The sequence below is a fragment of the Salmo salar genome, chromosome ssa02, assembly GCF_905237065.1.
Source record: "Salmo salar chromosome ssa02, Ssal_v3.1, whole genome shotgun sequence".
Lineage (NCBI taxonomy): Eukaryota > Metazoa > Chordata > Actinopteri > Salmoniformes > Salmonidae > Salmo > Salmo salar.
Window position 1 is genome coordinate 1,835,001 of NC_059443.1, and position 20,000 is coordinate 1,855,000.

The 20,000-nt window shown below is 49.4% G+C and overlaps 1 protein-coding gene and 1 long non-coding RNA gene across 3 annotated transcripts in view; one reads left to right on the forward strand and one right to left on the reverse strand.

Moving 5' to 3' along the window:
* The first annotated feature begins 6,496 nt into the window (after window positions 1-6,496).
* LOC106606173 (TGF-beta receptor type-2) overlaps window positions 6,497-20,000 on the forward strand; it is a 75,046-nt gene continuing 61,542 nt past the window's right edge. The window contains exon 1 of one of the 2 annotated variants that reach the window (XM_045696423.1): window positions 6,497-6,826. In XM_045696423.1, the coding sequence (XP_045552379.1) occupies window positions 6,745-6,826 (82 nt within the window). In that variant the 5' untranslated portion in view covers window positions 6,497-6,744. The remainder of the gene's footprint in view (window positions 6,827-20,000) is intronic. The other variant, XM_045696420.1, reaches the window with a different exon arrangement.
* Window positions 16,380-17,180, reverse strand: LOC106595441 (uncharacterized). Its single transcript, XR_006759344.1, has 3 exons — window positions 17,147-17,180; window positions 16,730-16,807; window positions 16,380-16,426 (listed from the first exon to the last, which is right to left on the reverse strand). It is a non-coding gene; the product is annotated as an uncharacterized lncRNA (long non-coding RNA).

Below are 20,000 nucleotides of genomic sequence, written 5' to 3' on the forward strand. Positions count from 1 at the left end.
ACAATACTGGTCCTAAAACGGAACTTGAGGAACACTGAAATTTACAGTTGATTTGTCAGAGGACAAACCATTCACAGAGACAAACTGATATCTTTCCGCCAGATAAGATCTAAACCAGGCCAGAACTTGTCCGTGTAAACCAATTTGGGTTTCCAATCTCTCCAAAAGAATGTGGTGATCGATGGTATCAAAAGCAGCACTAAGGTCTAGGAGCACGAGGACAGACGCAGAGCCTCGGTCTGACGCCATTAAAAGGTCATTTATCACCTTCACAAGTGCAGTCTCAGTGCTATGATGGGGTCTACAACCAGACTGAAGGGTTTCGTTTATATTGTTTGTCTTCTGGAAGGCAGTGAGTTGCTGTGCAGCAGCTTTTTCAAAAATTTTGGAGAGGAATGGGAGATTCGATATAGGCCGATAGTTTTTCATATTTTCTGGGTCTAGGTTTGGCTTTTTCAAGAGAGGCTTTATTACTGCCACTTTTAGTGAGCTTGGTACACATCCGGTGGATAGAGAGCCGTTTATTATGTTCAACGTAGGAGGGCCAAGCACAGGAAGCAGCTCTTTCAGTAGTTTAGTTGGAATAGGGTCCAGTATGCAGCTTGAAGGTTTAGAGGCCACGATTATTTTCATCATTGTGTCAAGAGATATAGTACTAAAGCACTTTAGTGTCTCCCTTGATCCTAGGTCCTGGCAGGGTTGTGCAGACTCAGGACAACTGAGCTTTGGAGGAATACACAGATTTAAAGAGGACTCCGTAATTTGCTTTCTAATGATCATGATCTTTTCCTCAAAGAAGTTCATGAATTTATTACTGCTGAAGTGAAAGCCATCCTCTCTTGGGGAATTCTGCTTTTTAGTTAGTTTTGCGACAGTATCAAAAAGAAATTTCAGATTGTTCTTATTTTCTTCAATTAGGTTGGAAAAATAGGATGATCGAGCAGCAGTGAGGGCTCTTCGATACTGCACGGTACTGTCTTTCCAAGCTAGTCGGAAGACTTCCAGTTTGGTGTGGCACCATTTCCGTTCCAATTTTCTGGAAGCTTGCTTCAGAGCTCGGGTTTTTTCTGTATACCAGGGAGCTAGTTTCTTATGGCAAATGTTTTTAGTTTTTAGGGGTGCAATTGCATCTAGGGTATTGCGCAAGGTTAAATTGAGTTCCTCAGTTAGGTGGTTAACTGATTGTTGTCCTCTGACGTCCTTGGGTAGGCAGAGGGAGTCTGGAAGGGCATCAAGCAATCTTTGGGTTGTCTGTCACGGCTGTCGAAATGAGAAGAGGACCAAGGTGCAGCGTGTGTCGTTCCACATTTTATTTACACTGTGAAACTATGCAATACATAAATAAACTGAAAGACAAAAACAACAAACCGTGACGCAGAGGTGAAACATACACAGCTCACTATTAATCTCCCACAAACCCAGGTGGGAAAAAAAACCTACTTAAGTATGATCTCCAATTAGAGACAACGAGGAGCAGCTGCCTCTAATTGGAGATCATCCCAAACAAAACCAACATAGAAATACAAAACGAGAACATGAACATAGAAATACAAAACATAGAAAACACACCCTGTCACACCCTGACCTACTCTACCATAGAAAATAACATCTTACTATGGTCAGGACGTGACAGTACCCCCCCCAATGGTGCGGACTCCGACCGCACCTAAACAACAACAAACCCCCCCAAAAAAAACAAAAGAGGTGGGTAACTAATGCATATGGCGGCTCTGGTGCAGTACACATAAACTTATCCCGCAGATCCTCCAACAGAGGAGGCGGCTCTGGTTCGGGGCGTAACCCCGCTCCGCCCACTGATCCTTCTGCTTCTGTGCCACCGGACCGTGGATCATCGCCGGAGGTTCCGGGCCGCAGGCCGCCGCTGGAGGTTCCGGGCCGCAGGCCGTCGCTGGAGGTTCCGGACCGCAGGCCGTCTCAGGAGGTTCCGGACCGCAGGCCGTCTCAGGAGGTTCCGGACCGCAGTACGTCGCCGGAAGCTCTGGACTGGGAACTGTCGCCGGAAGCTCTGGACTGGGAACTGTCGCCGGAAGCTCTGGACTGGGAACTGTCGCCGGAAGCTCTGGACTGGGAACTGTCGCCGGAAGCTCTGGACTGGGAATTGTCGCCGGAAGCTCTGGACTGGAAATGCGCACTGGAGGCATGACGCGTGGGGCTGGCATAGGTGGCGCCAGACTAGTAACACGCACCTCAGGGTGAGTGCGGGGAGCAGGAACAGGACACCCCGGACTGGGCAGGCGCACTGGAGGCCTGATGCGTGGGGCAGGTATAGGTGGCGCCAGATTGGTAACACGCACCTCAGGGCAAGTGCGGGAGCAGGAACAGGGCGTACCAGGCTGGATAGACTCACTGGAGGCCGGGTACGTGGGGCAGGCACAGGATATACTGGACCATGGAGGCGCACTGGAGATCTCGAGTGTAGAGATTGCACAACCCGTCCTGGCTGGATGCTTAATTTCGCCCGGCAAACGCGGGCGCGGATACAGATCGCACCGGACTGTGAATGCGCACTGGCGACACAGAGCGCATCACCGCATAACACGGTGCTTGCTTCTTCACTTGCTCCCCACGGTAAGCTCGGGGAGTTGGCTCAGGTCTCCAACCTTGACTCTGCCAATCTCCCCGTGTGCCCCCCCCAAAGCTTCCGTCGTTGCCGTGACTCCCTCGCTGCCTCCACCTGCTTCTCCAGCAGGCTGTTGTATTTATCCAATACCTGCTCCCAAGTCCAGTCTATTCTTTCCTCCAACACCTCCAGAGGCCAGGATGCCATCTCCTCCCGGGCACACTGCTTGATCCTTATGTGGTGGGAGATTCTGTCACGGCTGTCGAAAGGAGAAGAGGACCAAGGTGCAGCGTGTGTCGTTCCACATTTTATTTACACTGTGAAACTATGCAATACATAAATAAACTGAAAGACAAAAACAACAAACCGTGACGCAGAGGTGAAACATACACAGCTCACTATTAATCTCCCACAAACCCAGGTGGAAAAAAATCCCTACTTAAGTATGATCTCCAATTAGAGACAACGACGACCAACTGCCTCTAATTGGAGATCATCCCAAACCAAACCAACATAGAAATACAAAACTAGAACATGAACATAGAAATACAAAACATAGAAAACACACCCTGTCACACCCTGACCTACTCTACCATAGAAAATAACATCTTACTATGGTCAGGACGTGACAGTACCCCCCCCCAATGGTGTGGACTCCGACCGCAGCTAAACAACAACAAACCCCCCAAAAAAAACAAAAGAGGTGGGTAACTAATGCATATGGCGGCTCTGGTGCAGTACACATAAACTTATCCCGCAGATCCTCCAACAGAGGAGGCGGCTCTGGTTCGGGGCGTAACCCCGCTCCGCCCACTGATCCTTCTGCTTCTGTGCCACCGGACCGTGGATCATCGCCGGAGGTTCCGGGCCGCAGGCCGCCGCTGGAGGTTCCGGGCCGCAGGCCGTCGCTGGAGGTTCCGGACCGCAGGCCGTCTCAGGAGGTTCCGGACCGCAGTACGTCGCCGGAAGCTCTGGACTGGGAACTGTCGCCGGAAGCTCTGGACTGGGAACTGTCGCCGGAAGCTCTGGACTGGGAACTGTCGCCGGAAGCTCTGGACTGGGAACTGTCGCCGGAAGCTCTGGACTGGGAATTGTCGCCGGAAGCTCTGGACTGGAAATGCGCACTGGAGGCATGACGCGTGGGGCTGGCATAGGTGGCGCCAGACTAGTAACACACACCTCAGGGTGAGTGCGGGGAGCAGGAACAGGACACCCCGGACTGGGCAGGCGCACTGGAGGCCTGATGCGTGGGGCAGGTATAGGTGGCGCCAGATTGGTAACACGCACCTCAGGGCAAGTGCGGGGAGCAGGAACAGGGCGTACCAGGCTGGATAGACTCACTGGAGGCCGGGTACGTGGGGCAGGCACAGGATATACTGGACCATGGAGGCGCACTGGAGATCTCGAGTGTAGAGATTGCACAACCCGTCCTGGCTGGATGCTTAATTTCGCCCGGCAAACGCGGGGCGCGGATACAGATCGCACCGGACTGTGAATGCGCACTGGCGACACAGAGCGCATCACCGCATAACACGGTGCTTGCTTCTTCACTTGCTCCCCACGGTAAGCTCGTGGAGTTGGCTCAGGTCTCCAACCTTGACTCTGCCAATCTCCCCGTGTGCCCCCCCAATGCTTTGGGGGGGCTGCCCTCTGGCTTCCGTCGTTGCCGTGACTCCTCGCTGCCTCCACCTGCTTCTCCAGCAGGCTGTTGTATTTATCCAATACCTGCTCCCAAGTCCAGTCTATTCTTTCCTCCAACACCTCCAGAGGCCAGGATGCCATCTCCTCCCGGGCACACTGCTTGATCCTTATGTGGTGGGAGATTCTGTCACGGCTGTCGAAAGGAGAAGAGGACCAAGGTGCAGCGTGTGTCGTTCCACATTTTATTTACACTGTGAAACTATGCAATACATAAATAAACTGAAAGACAAAAACAACAAACCGTGACGCAGAGGTGAAACATACACAGCTCACTATTAATCTCCCACAAACCCAGGTGGAAAAAAATCCCTACTTAAGTATGATCTCCAATTAGAGACAACGACGACCAACTGCCTCTAATTGGAGATCATCCCAAACCAAACCAACATAGAAATACAAAACTAGAACATGAACATAGAAATACAAAACATAGAAAAACACCCCCTGTCACGCCCTGACCTACTCTACCATAGAAAATAACATCTTACTATGGTCAGGACGTGACATTGTCTGAGAATTTATAGCACGACTTTTGATGCTCCTTGGTTAGGGTCTGAGCAGATTATTTGTTGCGATTGCAAACGTAATAAAATGGTGGTCCGATTGTCTAGGATTATGAGGAAAAACATTAAGATCCCCAACATTTATTCCATGGGACAAAACTAGGTCCAGAGTAAGACTGTAGATATAATGGTAGGAGATATAGTGGAGGTGGCCAGTATGGTAGATATGATGGTAGGATCTATAGTGGAGGTGACCAGTATGGTAGATAGATGGTAGGAGATATTGTGGAGGTGGCCAGTATGGTAGATATGATGGTAGGATATATAGTGGAGGTGGCCAGTATGGTGGATATGATGGTAGGAGATATAGTGGAGGTGGACAGTATGGTAGATATGATGGTAGGAGTTATAGTGGAGGTGACCAGTATGGTAGATATGATGGTAGGAGATATAGTGGAGGTGACCAGTATGGTAGATATGATGGTAGGAGATATAGTGGAGGTGGCCAGTATGGTAGATATGATGGTAGGAGATATAGTGGAGGTGGCCAGTATGGTAGATATGATGGTAGGAGATATAGTGGAGGTGGCCAGTATGGTAGATATGATGGTAGGAGATTTAGTGGAGGTGGCCAGTATGGTAGATGTGATGGTAGGAGATATAGTGGAGGTGGCCAGTATGGTAGATATGATGGTAGGAGATATAGTGGAGGTGACCAGTATGGTAGATGTGATGGTAGGAGTATTGTGGGGGTGGCCAGTATGGTAGATATGATGGTAGGAACTATAGTGGAGGTGGCCAGTATGGTAGATGTGATGGTAGGATATATAGTGGAGGTGGCCAGTGTGGTAGACATGATGGTAGGAGGTAGCTCGGCCTGGCTTCTTCCAAAACGTTTCAAAGGAGAGCATGTTCAGACCTGTCTTTGAAGAAGTGGTAGTCTGTCTGTCTGTCTGTCTGTCTGTCTGTCTGTCTGTCTGTCTGTCTGTCTGTCTGTCTGTCTGTCTGTCTGTCTGTCTGTCTGTCTGTCTGCCTGCCTGTCTTTGTCTGTCTGTCTGTCTGTCTGTCTGCCTGTCTGTCTCTCTGTCTGTCTCTGTCTGTCTCTCTCTCTCTGCTCCCTCTTGCGCAATCACTCTCTCTCACCAACAACTGGACAGAAATAATGTCACTATGTCTCTGTCTGAATCTCTGCACTGATTTTAGACATACCATACTTTCTCTCTCTCTCTTTTGCTCTCTCTCTCTCTTGCTCTCTCTCTCTCTTCCCCTCTCTTCCTGACTCTCTCTCTTCCTGACTCTCTCTTCCTGACTCTCTCTTTCTGACTCTCTCTCCTCCAAAAAAAAAGTGATATCAAAGTACTGCCAGATAATCATTACAATGTAATTATCACACATGGATACATTATAATAACATTATTATAGGTAGTAGTGTAGTAGGATAATGTATCAAACATGTTTAATCCAAAACGTTGTATCATATATAATGTTGTTATGTTATGGCAGATCATGTCTCGCCCCATGTTTGTTTACTCAAACATAATCGTATTATCAGTTTGCGTAGGCCCGCTCTCAATGTTTGGCGCATAATTACAGGTTTGAGTAAAACTCCGCAGAGCGAGGGAGGGAGAGAGCGAGAGAGAGAGCGAGAGAGAGAGAGAGAGAGAGAGGGAAAAAGTCCTGCCTCTGAAAAGATTTCCTGTTTCGCGACAGAAAACCCACGTCCATGCTCTGACTCGGCGTAGTGTGCCCTCAGCATTCACACAGAGATTCTTCAGCAGTGAGTCTACAGCTGCGCTGGAGAACGGTGTTTGGTGAAGAGAGCCTGCCTCTCGTAAAAGCGCGGCTCACAAACTTTTCAACGCTGCGTTCTTGACTTCCACAAAGCTTTCTCTTTATTAAACTTTGTATAGAAGCGGGAAACATTTTTAATGAACAACTGTGGACAATATATTTACTGTCATGGAGCGACGTGGATTTTCCTTACTTTGCTGGGGCACGATAGCTTCCCTGTTTATATCCGTTCTGGAACCGAGCGCAGTTGGTGAGTTAAAGTTCATCCTCTTGACACTTCTTTTACGAGCTGTGCAGTGACGTGAACAACTGTCATTTACCGTAACAACGAATTCTATAAATCCATTTTTTTGTTGTTGTTGTCATGACTAGCCTAATGTTTGCCATTTAAAATAAGTATAGCTTGTAAACACTCTGTATGAGATATTGGTATATGCGCTAAGAGAATGTCTCTTCAAAACAGCGCAACAGGTGACACTTCCACTAAACATTGCAGAGTTGAAGTTCCAGGATTTGAGGATAATATCATTAGATAATATAATTATAATATAATAACAATAATAATAATAAGAAGAATAAATTATTAGATATTATCATTAGAAAAATAAATACGATATGTTTGTATGCTAGGCTATAACCGACGTAAATGACGTTTATCCACCCATCTGTCTGTCTGTTTACCGTTTATGTGATGCATGGGACTTTATTAGGCTACACGTGGTATTTGTATAACACATCAACCCAATACTGAATCCAGCCTTGTACCACTTTTCTCTTGGTGTAATGATGCCTGTGTGTTAACATTACCTGTGTGTTTACGCATTTTCACTCACTTTGCAATCATAGGTGTTTAGTATGCCACGTAAATAAACTCTGGTCCACCCCATCACTGCCTTCCCTTACTACCATCCTACAGAGAACCCCCCTTCCCTTACTACCATCCTACAGAGAACCCCCCTTCCCTTACTACCATCCTACAGAGAACCCCCCTTCCCTTACTACCATCCCACAGAGAACCCCCCTTCTCTTACTACCATCCTACAGAGAACCCCCCTTCCCTTACTACCATCCTACAGAGAACCCCCCTTCCCTTACTACCATCCCACAGAGAACCCCCCTTCCCTTACTACCATCCCACAGAGAACCCCCCTTCCCTTACTACCCATCCCACAGAGAACCCCCCCTTCCCTTACTGCCCATCCCACAGAGAACCCCCCCTTCCCTTACTGCCCATCCCACAGAGAACCCCCCTTCCCTTACTACCCATCCCACAGAGAACCCCCCCTTCCCTTACTACCCATCCTACAGAGAACCCCTCCCCTCCTCTTCTACTCTTCCCCCTCTCCCCTTCCCCTCTTCCCCCTCTTCCCCTCCTCTTCCCCAGTCCTGTCCTCCTCTTCCCCCTCCCCTCTCCTCTCCCCCTCATCCCTCTCTCTTCCACTTCCCTGCTCTCCTCCTCTTTCCCCTCTCATCTCCCCCTCTCCCCGCCCCTCTCCCCTTCTACTCTTCCCCCCTCTCCTCCTCTTCCCCCTCTCCCCTCCTCTTCCCCACTCCTGTCCTCCTCTTCCCCCTCTCCCCTTCTACCCTTCCCCCCTCTCCTCCTCTTCCCCCTCTCCCCTCCTCTCCTCTCTCCCCCTCTTCCCTCTCTCTTCCTCTTCTTTCACTCTCCCCCTCAGGCCTATTTTCAACCTGGAAACCCCACATACTAGAGAACTGTGCAGCCCGGCCAGCATCCTATGTTGTGTCTCACACACACACACACACACACACACACACACACACACACACACACACACACACACACACACACACACACACACACACACACAGTGCTGTTACAATCCAAGCCTGCCTCCTCCACAGTAAGTTGCTCAGAGCTCCTATAATACCAGATCACTCGTGTGTGTGTGTGTGTGTGTGTGCGTGCGTGATGGTTTGTGTGCGTGTGTGTGTAGGAAGTCGCTAAGAGCAGTACCACATTTCTGACATGTAGCTGTCTAAACATCTGGCTGGATTCTGTTGTAGCTAGTGGTGTCCTGTTAGCTAGTGGTGCCCTGTTGGTATGTGGTGTCCTGTTAGCTAGTGGTGTCCTGTTAGTTTGTGGTGCCCTGTTAGCTAGTGGTGCCCTGTTAGCTAGTGGTGCCCTGTTAGCTAGTGGTGCCCTGTTAGCTAGTGGTGCCCTGTTAGCTAGTGGTGTCCTGTTAGCTAGTGGTGCCCTGTTAGCTAGTGGTGTCCTGTGGTATGTAGTGTCCTGTTAGCTAGTGGTGCCCTGTTAGCTAGTGGTGCCCTGTTAGCTAGTGGTGCCCTGTTAGCTAGTGGTGTCCTGTTAGCTAGTGGTGTCCTGTTAGCTAGTGGTGTCCTGGTGGTATGTAGTGTCCTGTTAGCTAGTGGTGTCCTGTTAGCTAGTGGTGTCCTGTTAGCTAGTGGTGCCCTGTTAGCTAGTGGTGTCCTGTTAACGAGTGGTGTCCTGGTGGTATGTAGTGTCCTGTTAGCTAGTGGTGTCCTGTTAGCTAGTGGTGTCCTGTTAGCTAGTGGTGTCCTGTTAGCTAGTGGTGCCCTGTTAGCTAGTGGTGCCCTGTTAGCTAGTGGTGCCCTGTTAGCTAGTGGTGCCCTGTTAGCTAGTGGTGCCCTGTTAGCTAGTGGTGCCCTGTTAGCTAGTGGTGCCCTGTTAGCTAGTGGTGCCCTGTTAGCTAGTGGTGTCCTGTTAGCTAGTGGTGTCCTGTTAGCTAGTGGTGCCCTGTTAGCTAGTGGTGCCCTGTTGGCTATGTGGTGCCCTGTTAGCTAGTGGTGCCCTGTTAGCTAGTGGTGCCCTGTTAGCTAGTGGTGCCCTGTTAGCTAGTGGTGTCCTGTTAGCTAGTGGTGCCCTGTTAGCTAGTGGTGCCCTGTTAGCTAGTGGTGCCCTGTTAGCTAGTGGTGCCCTGTTAGCATGTGGTGCCCTGTTAGCTAGTGGTGCCCTGTTAGCTTGTGGTGCCCTGTTAGCATGTGGTGCCCTGTTAGCTAGTGGTGCCCTGTTAGCTAGTGGTGCCCTGTTAGCTAGTGGTGCCCTGTTAGCTAGTGGTGTCCTGTTAGATAGTGGTGCCCTGTTAGCTAGTGGTGTCCTGTTAGCTAGTGGTGCCCTGTTAGCTAGTGGTGTCCTGTTAGCTAGTGGTGCCCTGTTAGCTAGTGGTGCCCTGTTAGCTAGTGGTGCCCTGTTAGCTAGTGGTGCCCTGTTAGCTAGTGGTGCCCTGTTAGCTAGTGGTGCCCTGTTAGCTAGTGGTGTCCTGTTAGCTAGTGGTGCCCTGTTAGCTAGTGGTGCCCTGTTAGCTAGTGGTGCCCTGTTAGCTAGTGGTGTCCTGTTAGCTAGTGGTGTCCTGTTCGCTAGTGGTGTCCTGTTAGCTAGTGGTGTCCTGTTGGTATGTGGTGTCCTGTTAGCTAGTGGTGTCCTGTTGGTATGTGGTGTCCTGTTGGTATGTGGTGTCCTGTTAGCTAGTGGTGTCCTGTTAGCTAGTGGTGTCCTGTTAGCTAGTGGTGTCCTGTTAGCTAGTGGTGCCCTGTTGGTATGTGGTGTCCTGTTAGCTAGTGGTGTCCTGTTGGTATGTGGTGTCCTGTTGGTATGTGGTGTCCTGTTAGCTAGTGGTGTCCTGTTAGCTAGTGGTGTCCTGTTAGCTAGTGGTGTCCTGTTAGCTAGTGGTGTCCTGTTGGTATGTGGTGTCCTGTTAGCTAGTGGTGCCCTGTTAGCTAGTGGTGCCCTGTTAGCTAGTGGTGCCCTGTTAGCTAGTGGTGTCCTGTTAGCTAGTGGTGTCCTGTTAGCTAGTGGTGTCCTGTTAGCTAGTGGTGTCCTGTTAGCTAGTGGTGTCCTGTTAGCTAGTGGTGTCCTGTTGGTATGTGGTGTCCTGTTAGCTAGTGGTGTCCTGTTAGCTAGTGGTGTCCTGTTAGCTAGTGGTGTCCTGTTAGCTAGTGGTGTCCTGTTAGCTAGTGGTGTCCTGTTAGCTAGTGGTGTCCTGTTAGCTAGTGGTGTCCTGTTGGTATGTGGTGTCCTGTTAGCTAGTGGTGTCCTGTTAGCTAGTGGTGCCCTGTTAGCTAGTGGTGTCCTGTTGGTATGTGGTGTCCTGTTAGCTAGTGGTGTCCTGTTAGCTAGTGGTGCCCTGTTAGCTAGTGGTGTCCTGTTGGTATGTGGTGTCCTGTTAGCTAGTGGTGTCCTGTTAGCTAGTGGTGCCCTGTTAGCTAGTGGTGTCCTGTTGGTATGTGGTGTCCTGTTAGCTAGTGGTGTCCTGTTAGCTAGTGGTGCCCTGTTAGCTAGTGGTGTCCTGTTGGTATGTGGTGTCCTGTTAGCTAGTGGTGTCCTGTTAGCTAGTGGTGCCCTGTTAGCTAGTGGTGTCCTGTTGGTATGTGGTGTCCTAAACAACTAATTGACCGACGTAGGTTCAATTATCTGAATTCCATTCCGTTCTTTTTATTTTCTGTGAGCTCAATGTGCACACACACACACACACACACACACACACACACACACACACACACACACACACACACACACACACACACACACACACACACAAAATTACACACACAAAAACACACACACATTTATTTGGATACATCCATAACAATGAGCTAATGAGGTGATTTCACCTGGCGTAGACCATGTGTTCTCTCATCAGGACCCTGTTGTTCAGAGGAGCTAGCCAACAACACAGCTAAACGCAATCACTTCAAGCTGAAGCTGGAAAGACATGGAAAACAGCTGCATTTCATTAGACCCGTTTTCTATTGACATTCATTTGTATATAGATCCATAAAAATGATGCTGATTCATGATTTCGACGATCTGAGAACACTGCCTGCCTGTCTGTCTCATCCCAACTCCCGACCCCGACGTGTTCATTACCACCGGGACAGCTGGATATCGAATTTCAATATTGAAAACATTTTGCAAACATCAGAGAGACAGACAGCAAGGTTTATACAAATCTCCGCTGTTGAAAGAAACGTGAGATCATGTCTAGATGCTTTTTATAGTGGACATGAAGTTTTATAAATTGCCTGGCTGGGCTGATGAGACAGTGGATTGCAGCAGTCAGATGGAACAAAGTAGGTAGGCATTTTAATATCATAGATTTACCACCGGGTGGAATGTGGTTTTAACCAATCAGCGTCCAGGATTAGACCCACGCGTTGTACAACTTGTGTTGTTATACGCTGGGCTGCATGGACACCTGACCTCACAGACCTGCTGTCAGTACTTTTAGTTAGTTTTAAAGGACTACAGATTGGTCAGGCTTACTGTGTCATGGCCTTCTGAGAGGGAGGTAGGGTGGGAAGGAGGGAGGGAGGGATGTGAATATGAGCCCATGTTTATAGTAACCTCTCACGGCCTTTACTCTGAGTGGAGAGAGAGAGATAGAGGGAGATATCTGAGAGAGAGCTCTGAGAGAGAGATCTGAGAGGGAGGGAGAACATAGAGGGAGAGCAGCAGATATATTCTGAGCGAGAGAGAGAGAGAAGAGAGAGAGAGCTCCCAAACATCTATTTAAGGAGGAGATGAAGAGAAGAGAGCAGGGGCCAGGGATCCTCCAAGTGGCTGCTGGGTATTTGTTTATTTGACCATATTAGTCTTGTCTTCTGCTTGTGGTGGTCGGCCACACTCTTAGAAAAAAAGGTGCTATCTAGGAACTAAAAGGGTTCTTTGGCTGTCCCCATAGGAGAACCCTTTGAAGAACCCTTTTTGGTTCCAGAGAGGGTTCTACCTGGAACCAAAAAGAGTTCTACCTGGAACCAAAAAGAGTTCTACCTGAAACCAAAAAGAGTTCTACCTGGAACCAAATAGAGTTCTACCTGGAACCAAAAAGAGTTCTACCTGGAACCAAAACGGGTTCTCCTATGGGGACAGCCGAAGAATCCTTTTGGAACCCTTTTTTTTCTAAGAGTGCAAAGGTCATCCCCTCATGGCTCGCCTCACTGAGCCCTTACGCCTGGCCAGGGGTTCAGGGAGAGAGATACAGAGAGGGGAGTCAAAGAGGGTGGTATCTTTCAGGACGTGAAAGAGAGCAGTGGAGGGGGAGAGTTAGAGGGGGAGACAGTGGAATCTGAGGGGCAGAGATATCTTTTAGTTTAGGTGACAGTCAGGGGGAATGTGACTCCTCTCCTCTCCAGTTTAGGTGACAGTCAGGGGGAATGTGACTCCTCTCCTCTCCAGTTTAGGTGACAGTCAGGGGGAATGTGACTCCTCTCCAGTTTAGGTGACAGTCAGGGGGAATGTGACTCCTCTCCTCTCCAGTTTAGGTGACAGTCAGGGGGAATGTGACTCCTCTCCTCTCCAGTTTAGGTGACAGGCAGGGGGAATGTGACTCCTCTCCAGTTTAGGTGACAGGCAGGGGGAATGTGACTCCTCTCCAGTTTAGGTGACAGTCAGGGGGAATGTGACTCCTCTCCAGTTTAGGTGACAGTCAGGGGGAATGTGACTCCTCTCCAGTTTAGGTGACAGTCAGGAGGAATGTGACTCCTCTCCTCTCCAGTTTAGGTGACAGTCAGGGGGAATGTGACTCCTCTCCAGTTTAGGTGACAGTCAGGGGGAATGTGACTCCTCTCCAGTTTAGGTGACAGTCAGGGGGAATGTGACTCCTCTCCTCTCCAGTTTAGGTGACAGTCAGGGGGAATGTGACTCCTCTCCTCTCCAGTTTAGGTGACAGTCAGGGGGAATGTGACTCCTCTCCAGTTTAGGTGACAGGCAGGGGGAATGTGACTCCTCTCCAGTTTAGGTGACAGTCAGGGGGAATGTGACTCCTCTCCTCTCCAGTTTAGGTGACAGTCAGGGGGAATGTGACTCCTCTCCTCTCCAGTTTAGGTGACAGTCAGGGGGAATGTGACTCCTCTCCTCTCCAGTTTAGGTGACAGGCAGGGGGAATGTGACTCCTCTCCAGTTTAGGTGACAGTCAGGAGGAATGTGACTCCTCTCCTCTCCAGTTTAGGTGACAGTCAGGGGGAATGTGACTCCTCTCCTCTCCAGTTTAGGTGACAGTCAGGGGGAATGTGACTCCTCTCCTCTCCAGTTTAGGTGACAGTCAGGGGGAATGTGACTCCTCTCCTCTCCAGTTTAGGTGACAGTCAGGGGGAATGTGACTCCTCTCCTCTCCAGTTTAGGTGACAGTCAGGGGGGAATGTGACTCCTCTCCAGTTTAGGTGACAGTCAGGGGGAATGTGACTCCTCTCCTCTCCAGTTTAGGTGACAGTCAGGGGGAATGTGACTCCTCTCCTCTCCAGTTTAGGTGACAGTCAGGAGGAATGTGACTCCTCTCCAGTTTAGGTGACAGTCAGGGGGAATGTGACTCCTCTCCTCTCCAGTTTAGGTGACAGTCAGGAGGAATGTGACTCCTCTCCTCTCCAGTTTAGGTGACAGTCAGGGGGAATGTGACTCCTCTCCTCTCCAGTTTAGGTGACAGTCAGGGGGAATGTGACTCCTCTCCTCTCCAGTTTAGGTGACAGTCAGGGGGAATGTGACTCCTCTCCAGTTTAGGTGACAGTCAGGGGGAATGTGACTCCTCTCCTCTCCAGTTTAGGTGACAGTCAGGAGGAATGTGACTCCTCTCCAGTTTAGGTGACAGTCAGGGGGAATGTGACTCCTCTCCTCTCCAGTTTAGGTGACAGTCAGGGGGAATGTGACTCCTCTCCAGTTTAGGTGACAGTCAGGGGGGAATGTGACTCCTCTCCTCTCCAGTTTAGGTGACAGTCAGGGGGAATGTGACTCCTCTCCTCTCCAGTTTAGGTGACAGTCAGGGGGAATGTGACTCCTCTCCTCTCCAGTTTAGGTGACAGTCAGGGGGAATGTGACTCCTCTCCAGTTTAGGTGACAGTCAGGAGGAATGTGACTCCTCTCCAGTTTAGGTGACAGTCAGGGGGAATGTGACTCCTCTCCTCTCCAGTTTAGGTGACAGTCAGGGGGAATGTGACTCCTCTCCTCTCCAGTTTAGGTGACAGGCAGGGGGAATGTGACTCCTCTCCAGTTTAGGTGACAGGCAGGGGGAATGTGACTCCTCTCCTCTCCAGTTTAGGTGACAGTCAGGGGGAATGTGACTCCTCTCCTCTCCAGTTTAGGTGACAGTCAGGGGGAATGTGACTCCTCTCCTCTCCAGTTTAGGTGACAGTCAGGGGGAATGTGACTCCTCTCCTCTCCAGTTTAGGTGACAGTCAGGGGGAATGTGACTCCTCTCCAGTTTAGGTGACAGTCAGGGGGAATGTGACTCCTCTCCTCTCCAGTTTAGGTGACAGTCAGGGGGAATGTGACTCCTCTCCTCTCCAGTTTAGGTGACAGTCAGGAGGAATGTGACTCCTCTCCTCTCCAGTTTAGGTGACAGTCAGGGGGAATGTGACTCCTCTCCAGTTTAGGTGACAGTCAGGGGGAATGTGACTATGCCCCTAACCCCTGCTGTGGGTCTCTGTGGTATATTTCCTATCTGCCTGGTAGGATGATCAAATACCTGCTGATCTACTGCAGAACTAATGAAAATTCTTCTATGTTGTGTATTGTGCAAATCAATAAGGATGTCCTGGGGTCTCTGTGATGTGGTAAAGTGCCAATGTGGGGTCTACCTAGTGGGGTTGTCACATGTCTGGATGGATCCACTATGTCCTTGCAGTACAGTAGAAGTCTTTGCATCCCATCACATGTCTGGATGGATCCACTATGTCCTTGCAGTACAGTAGAAGTCTTTGCATCCCATCACATGTCTGGATGGATCCACTATGTCCTTGCAGTACAGTAGAAGTCTTTGCATCCCATCACATGTCTGGATGGATCCACTATGTCCTTGTAGTACAGTAGAAGTCTTTGCATCCCATCACATGTCTCCTGATGCAGGAATGTTGTATATTTTGAAGCTCAAAGAGGATGTTTTGCTTTCTGGTGCGGGAGGAAACATGACAGGGAAGGACATTCTTTACATCCATTGTTTTCTGTACTTCCATTTCTATCCATGTCCCTGTGAGGAGTGTTTTCTGTACTTCCGTATCTATCCATGTCCCTGTGAGGAGTGTTTTATTTACCTCCATTTCTATCCATGTCCCTGTGAGGAGTGTTTTATTTACCTCCATTTCTATCCATGTCCCTGTGAGGAGTGTTTTATTTACCTCCATTTCTATCCATGTCCCTGTGAGGAGTGTTTTATTTACCTCCATTTCTATCCATGTCCCTGTGAGGAGTGTTTTATTTACCTCCATTTCTATCCATGTCTCTATGAGGAGTGTTTTATTTACCTCCATTTCTATCCATGTCTCTATGAGGAGTGTTTTATTTACCTCCATTTCTATCCATGTCCCTGTGAGGAGTGTTTTATTTACCTCCATTTCTATCCATGTCTCTGTGAGGAGTGTTTTATTTACCTCCATTTCTATCCATGTCTCTATGAGGAGTGGTTTTGGAAAGGAAAGACGCTGCACTAAAAAACAGTTTAGTACTAACTACTACAGTATGTTCCCTCACACAGACAGTACTAACATCCCCTCTACCTGACAGACAGTACTAACATCCCCTCTACCTGACTGTCTCTGACAGACAGTAGTAACATCCCCTCTACCTGACTGTCTCTGACAGACAGTACTAGCTTCTCCTCTACCTGACTGTCTCTGACAGACAGTACTAACATCCCCTCTACCTGACTGTCTCTGACAGACAGTACTAACATCCCCTCTACCTGACTGTCTCTGACAGACAGTACTAGCTTCCCCTCTACCTGACAGACAGTACTAACATCCCCTCTACCTGACTGTCTCTGACAGACAGTACTAACATCCCCTCTACCTGACTGTCTCTGATAGACAGTACTAACATCCCCTCTACCTGACTGTCTCTGACAGACAGTACTAACATCCCCTCTACCTGACTGTCTCTGACAGACAGTACTAGCTTCCCCTCTACCTGACAGACAGTACTAACCTCCCCTCTACCTGACTGTCTCTGACAGACAGTACTAACATCCCCTCTACCTGACTGTCTCTGACAGACAGTACTAGCTTCCCTCTCTACCTGACAGTCTCTGACAGACAGTACTAGCTTCCCCTCTACCTGACTGTCTCTGACAGACAGTACTAACATCCCTTCTACCTGACTGTCTCTGACAGACCGTACTAACATCCCCTCTACCTGACTGTCTCTGACAGACAGTACTAACATCCCCTCTACCTGACTGTCTCTGACAGACAGTACTAACATCCCCTCTACCTGACTGTCTCTGACAGACAGTACTAACATCCCCTCTACCTGACTGTTTCTGACAGACAGTACTAGCTTCCTCTCTACCTGACTGTCTCTGACAGACAGTAGTAGCTTCCCCTCTACCTGACTGTCTCTGACAGACAGTACTAACATCCTCTCTACCTGACTGTCTCTGACAGACAGTACTAACATCCCCTCTACCTGACTGTCTCTGACAGACAGTACTAGCTTCCCCTCTACCTGACTGTCTGACAGACAGTACTAGCTTCCCCTCTACCTGACTGTCTCTGACAGACAGTACTAGCTTCCCCTCTACCTGACAGACAGTACTAGCTTCCCCTCTACCTGACTGTCTCTGACAGACAGTACTAGCTTCCCCTCTACCTGACTGTCTCTGACAGACAGTACTAACATCCCCTCTACCTGACTGTCTCTGACAGACAGTACTAGCTTCCCCTCTACCTGACTGTCTCTGACAGACAGTACTAACATCCCCTCTACCTGACTGTCTCTGACAGACAGTACTAACATCCCCTCTACCTGACTGTCTCTGACAGACAGTACTAACATCCCCTCTACCTGACTGTCTCTGACAGACAGTACTAACATCCCCTCTACCTGACTGTCTCTGACAGACAGTACTAACATCCCCTCTACCTGACTGTCTCTGACAGACAGTACTAACATCCCCTCTACCTGACTGTCTCTGACAGACAGTACTAACATCCCCTCTACCTGACTGTCTCTGACAGACAGTACTAGCTTCCTCTCTACCTGACTGTCTCTGACAGACAGTACTAGCTTCCTCTCTACCTGACTGTCTCTGACAGACAGTACTAACATCCCCTCTACCTGACTGTCTCTGACAGACAGTACTAACATCCCCTCTACCTGACTGTCTCTGACAGACAGTGCTAGCTTCCCCTCTACCTGACTGCCACATCCAGTTGTCAAGCTGACAAACTCATTCCTTAAGTTACCAGTCCCAGGCCACACCACCAACCTCCTCTCAGCCTGGCCCATATGTGATTAGTTAACAGGCTCTGTGTCATGTCTCATGTCTCCTTCAGCCCACTCCCTTCCCCTGTTGGAGTCATTACGAAGGAACCAGGACTGCAGGCCCCCTCAGTGGCCAGGCCTCCCAAGGATCAGGTCTCCGTCCTGGGCTGTACTCTCTCTATGAGGGGGGTGGATGGATAATAACATGCATCCTGCCCCACTCTATTCCTTCCTCATTTGGGAGAAAGAGGGAGAGAGACAGAACAGGAGAGGAATTAAAGATTTATGGGAAAGGAAAGGAAAGGGGGAGAGAGCCAATAAGAGAAGAGAAAAGGGGGAGAGAGCCAGTAAGAGGAGAGAAAAGGGGGAGAGAGCCAGTAAGAGGAGAGAAAAGGGGGAGAGAGCCAGTAAGAGGAGAGAAAAGGGGGAGAGAGCCAGTAAGAGGAGAGAAAAGGGGGAGAGAGCCAATAAGAGGAGAGAAAAGGGGGAGAGAGCCAGAAGGAGGAGAGAAAAGGGGGAGAGAGCCAATAAGAGGAGAGAAAAGGGGGAGAGAGCCAATAAGAGGAGAGAAAAGGGGGAGAGAGCCAGTAAGAGAAGAGAAAAGGGGGAGAGAGCCAATAAGAGGAGAGAAAAGGGGGAGAGAGCCAATAAGAGGAGAGAAAAGGGGGAGAGAGCCAGTAAGAGAAGAGAAAAGGGGGAGAGAGCCAATAAGAGGAGAGAAAAGGGGGAGAGAGCCAGAAGGAGGAGAGAAAAGGGGGAGAGAGCCAGTAAGAGGAGAGAAAAGGGGGAGAGAGCCAGTAAGAGGAGAGAAAAGGGGGAGAGAGCCAATAAGAGGAGAGAAAAGGGGGAGAGAGCCAATAAGAGGAGAGAAAAGGGGGAGAGAGCCAGAAGGAGGAGAGAAAAGGGGGAGAGAGCCAATAAGAGGAGGGAAAAGGGGGAGAGAGCCAATAAGAGGAGAGAAAAGGGGGAGAGAGCCAGTAAGAGAAGAGAAAAGGGGGAGAGAGCCAATAAGAGGAGAGAAAAGGGGGAGAGAGCCAATAAGAGGAGAGAAAAGGGGGAGAGAGCCAGTAAGAGAAGAGAAAAGGGGGAGAGAGCCAATAAGAGGAGAGAAAAGGGGGAGAGAGCCAGAAGGAGGAGAGAAAAGGGGGAGAGAGCCAGTAAGAGGAGAGGAAAGGGGGAGAGAGCCAATAAGAGGAGAGAAAAGGGGGAGAGAGCCAATAAGAGGAGAGAAAAGGGGGAGAGAGCCAGTAAGAGAAGAGAAAAGGGGGAGAGAGCCAATAAGAGGAGAGAAAAGGGGGAGAGAGCCAAATAAGTGTAGAGGAAAGGGGGAGAGAGTAATTCATTAGTTCAGTATTCATTAGTTCAGTATTCATTAGTTCAGTATTCATTAGTTCAGTATTCATTAGTTCAGTTGATATGCTGCTTGTTACTGCTTGGCAGCCTTGGCTGTGGATACACCACTCAGTGTCAATAACAAATAATTACACAGTGGCTCACAGACACTGTCCTTTCTCTTTCCAAGGTGTTTCAGTGGGCCAGCTGAACTGTCCTTTCTCTTTCCAAGGTGTTTCAGTGGGCCAGCTGATCTGTCCTTTCTCTTCCCAAGGTGTTTCAGTGGGCCAGCTGAACTCTCCTTTCTCTTTCCAAGGTGTTTCAGTGGGCCAGCTGATCTGTCCTTTCTCTTCCCAAGGTGTTTCAGTGGGCCAGCTGAACTGTCCTTTCTCTTTCCAAGGTGTTTCAGTGGGCCAGCTGATCTGTCCTTTCTCTTCCCAAGGTGTTTCAGTGGGCCAGCTGAACTGTCCTTTCTCTTTCCAAGGTGTTTCAGTGGGCCAGCTGATCTGTCCTTTCTCTTTCCAAGGTGTTTCAGTGGGCCAGCTGAACTCTCCTTTCTCTTTCCAAGGTGTTTCAGTGGGCCAGCTGAACTGTCCTTTCTCTTTCCAAGGTGTTTCAGTGGGCCAGCTGAACTCTCCTTTCTCTTTCCAAGGTGTTTCAGTGGGCCAGCTGATCTGTCCTTTCTCTTTCCAAGGTGTTTCAGTGGGCCAGCTGAACTCTCCTTTCTCTTCCCAAGGTGTTTCAGTGGGCCAGCTGAACTCTCCTTTCTCTTCCCAAGGTGTTTCAGTGGGCCAGCTGATCTCTCCTTTCTCTTTCCAAGGTGTTTCAGTGGGCCAGCTGAACTGTCCTTTCTCTTCCCAAGGTGTTTCAGTGGGCCAGCTGAACTCTCCTTTCTCTTCCCAAGGTG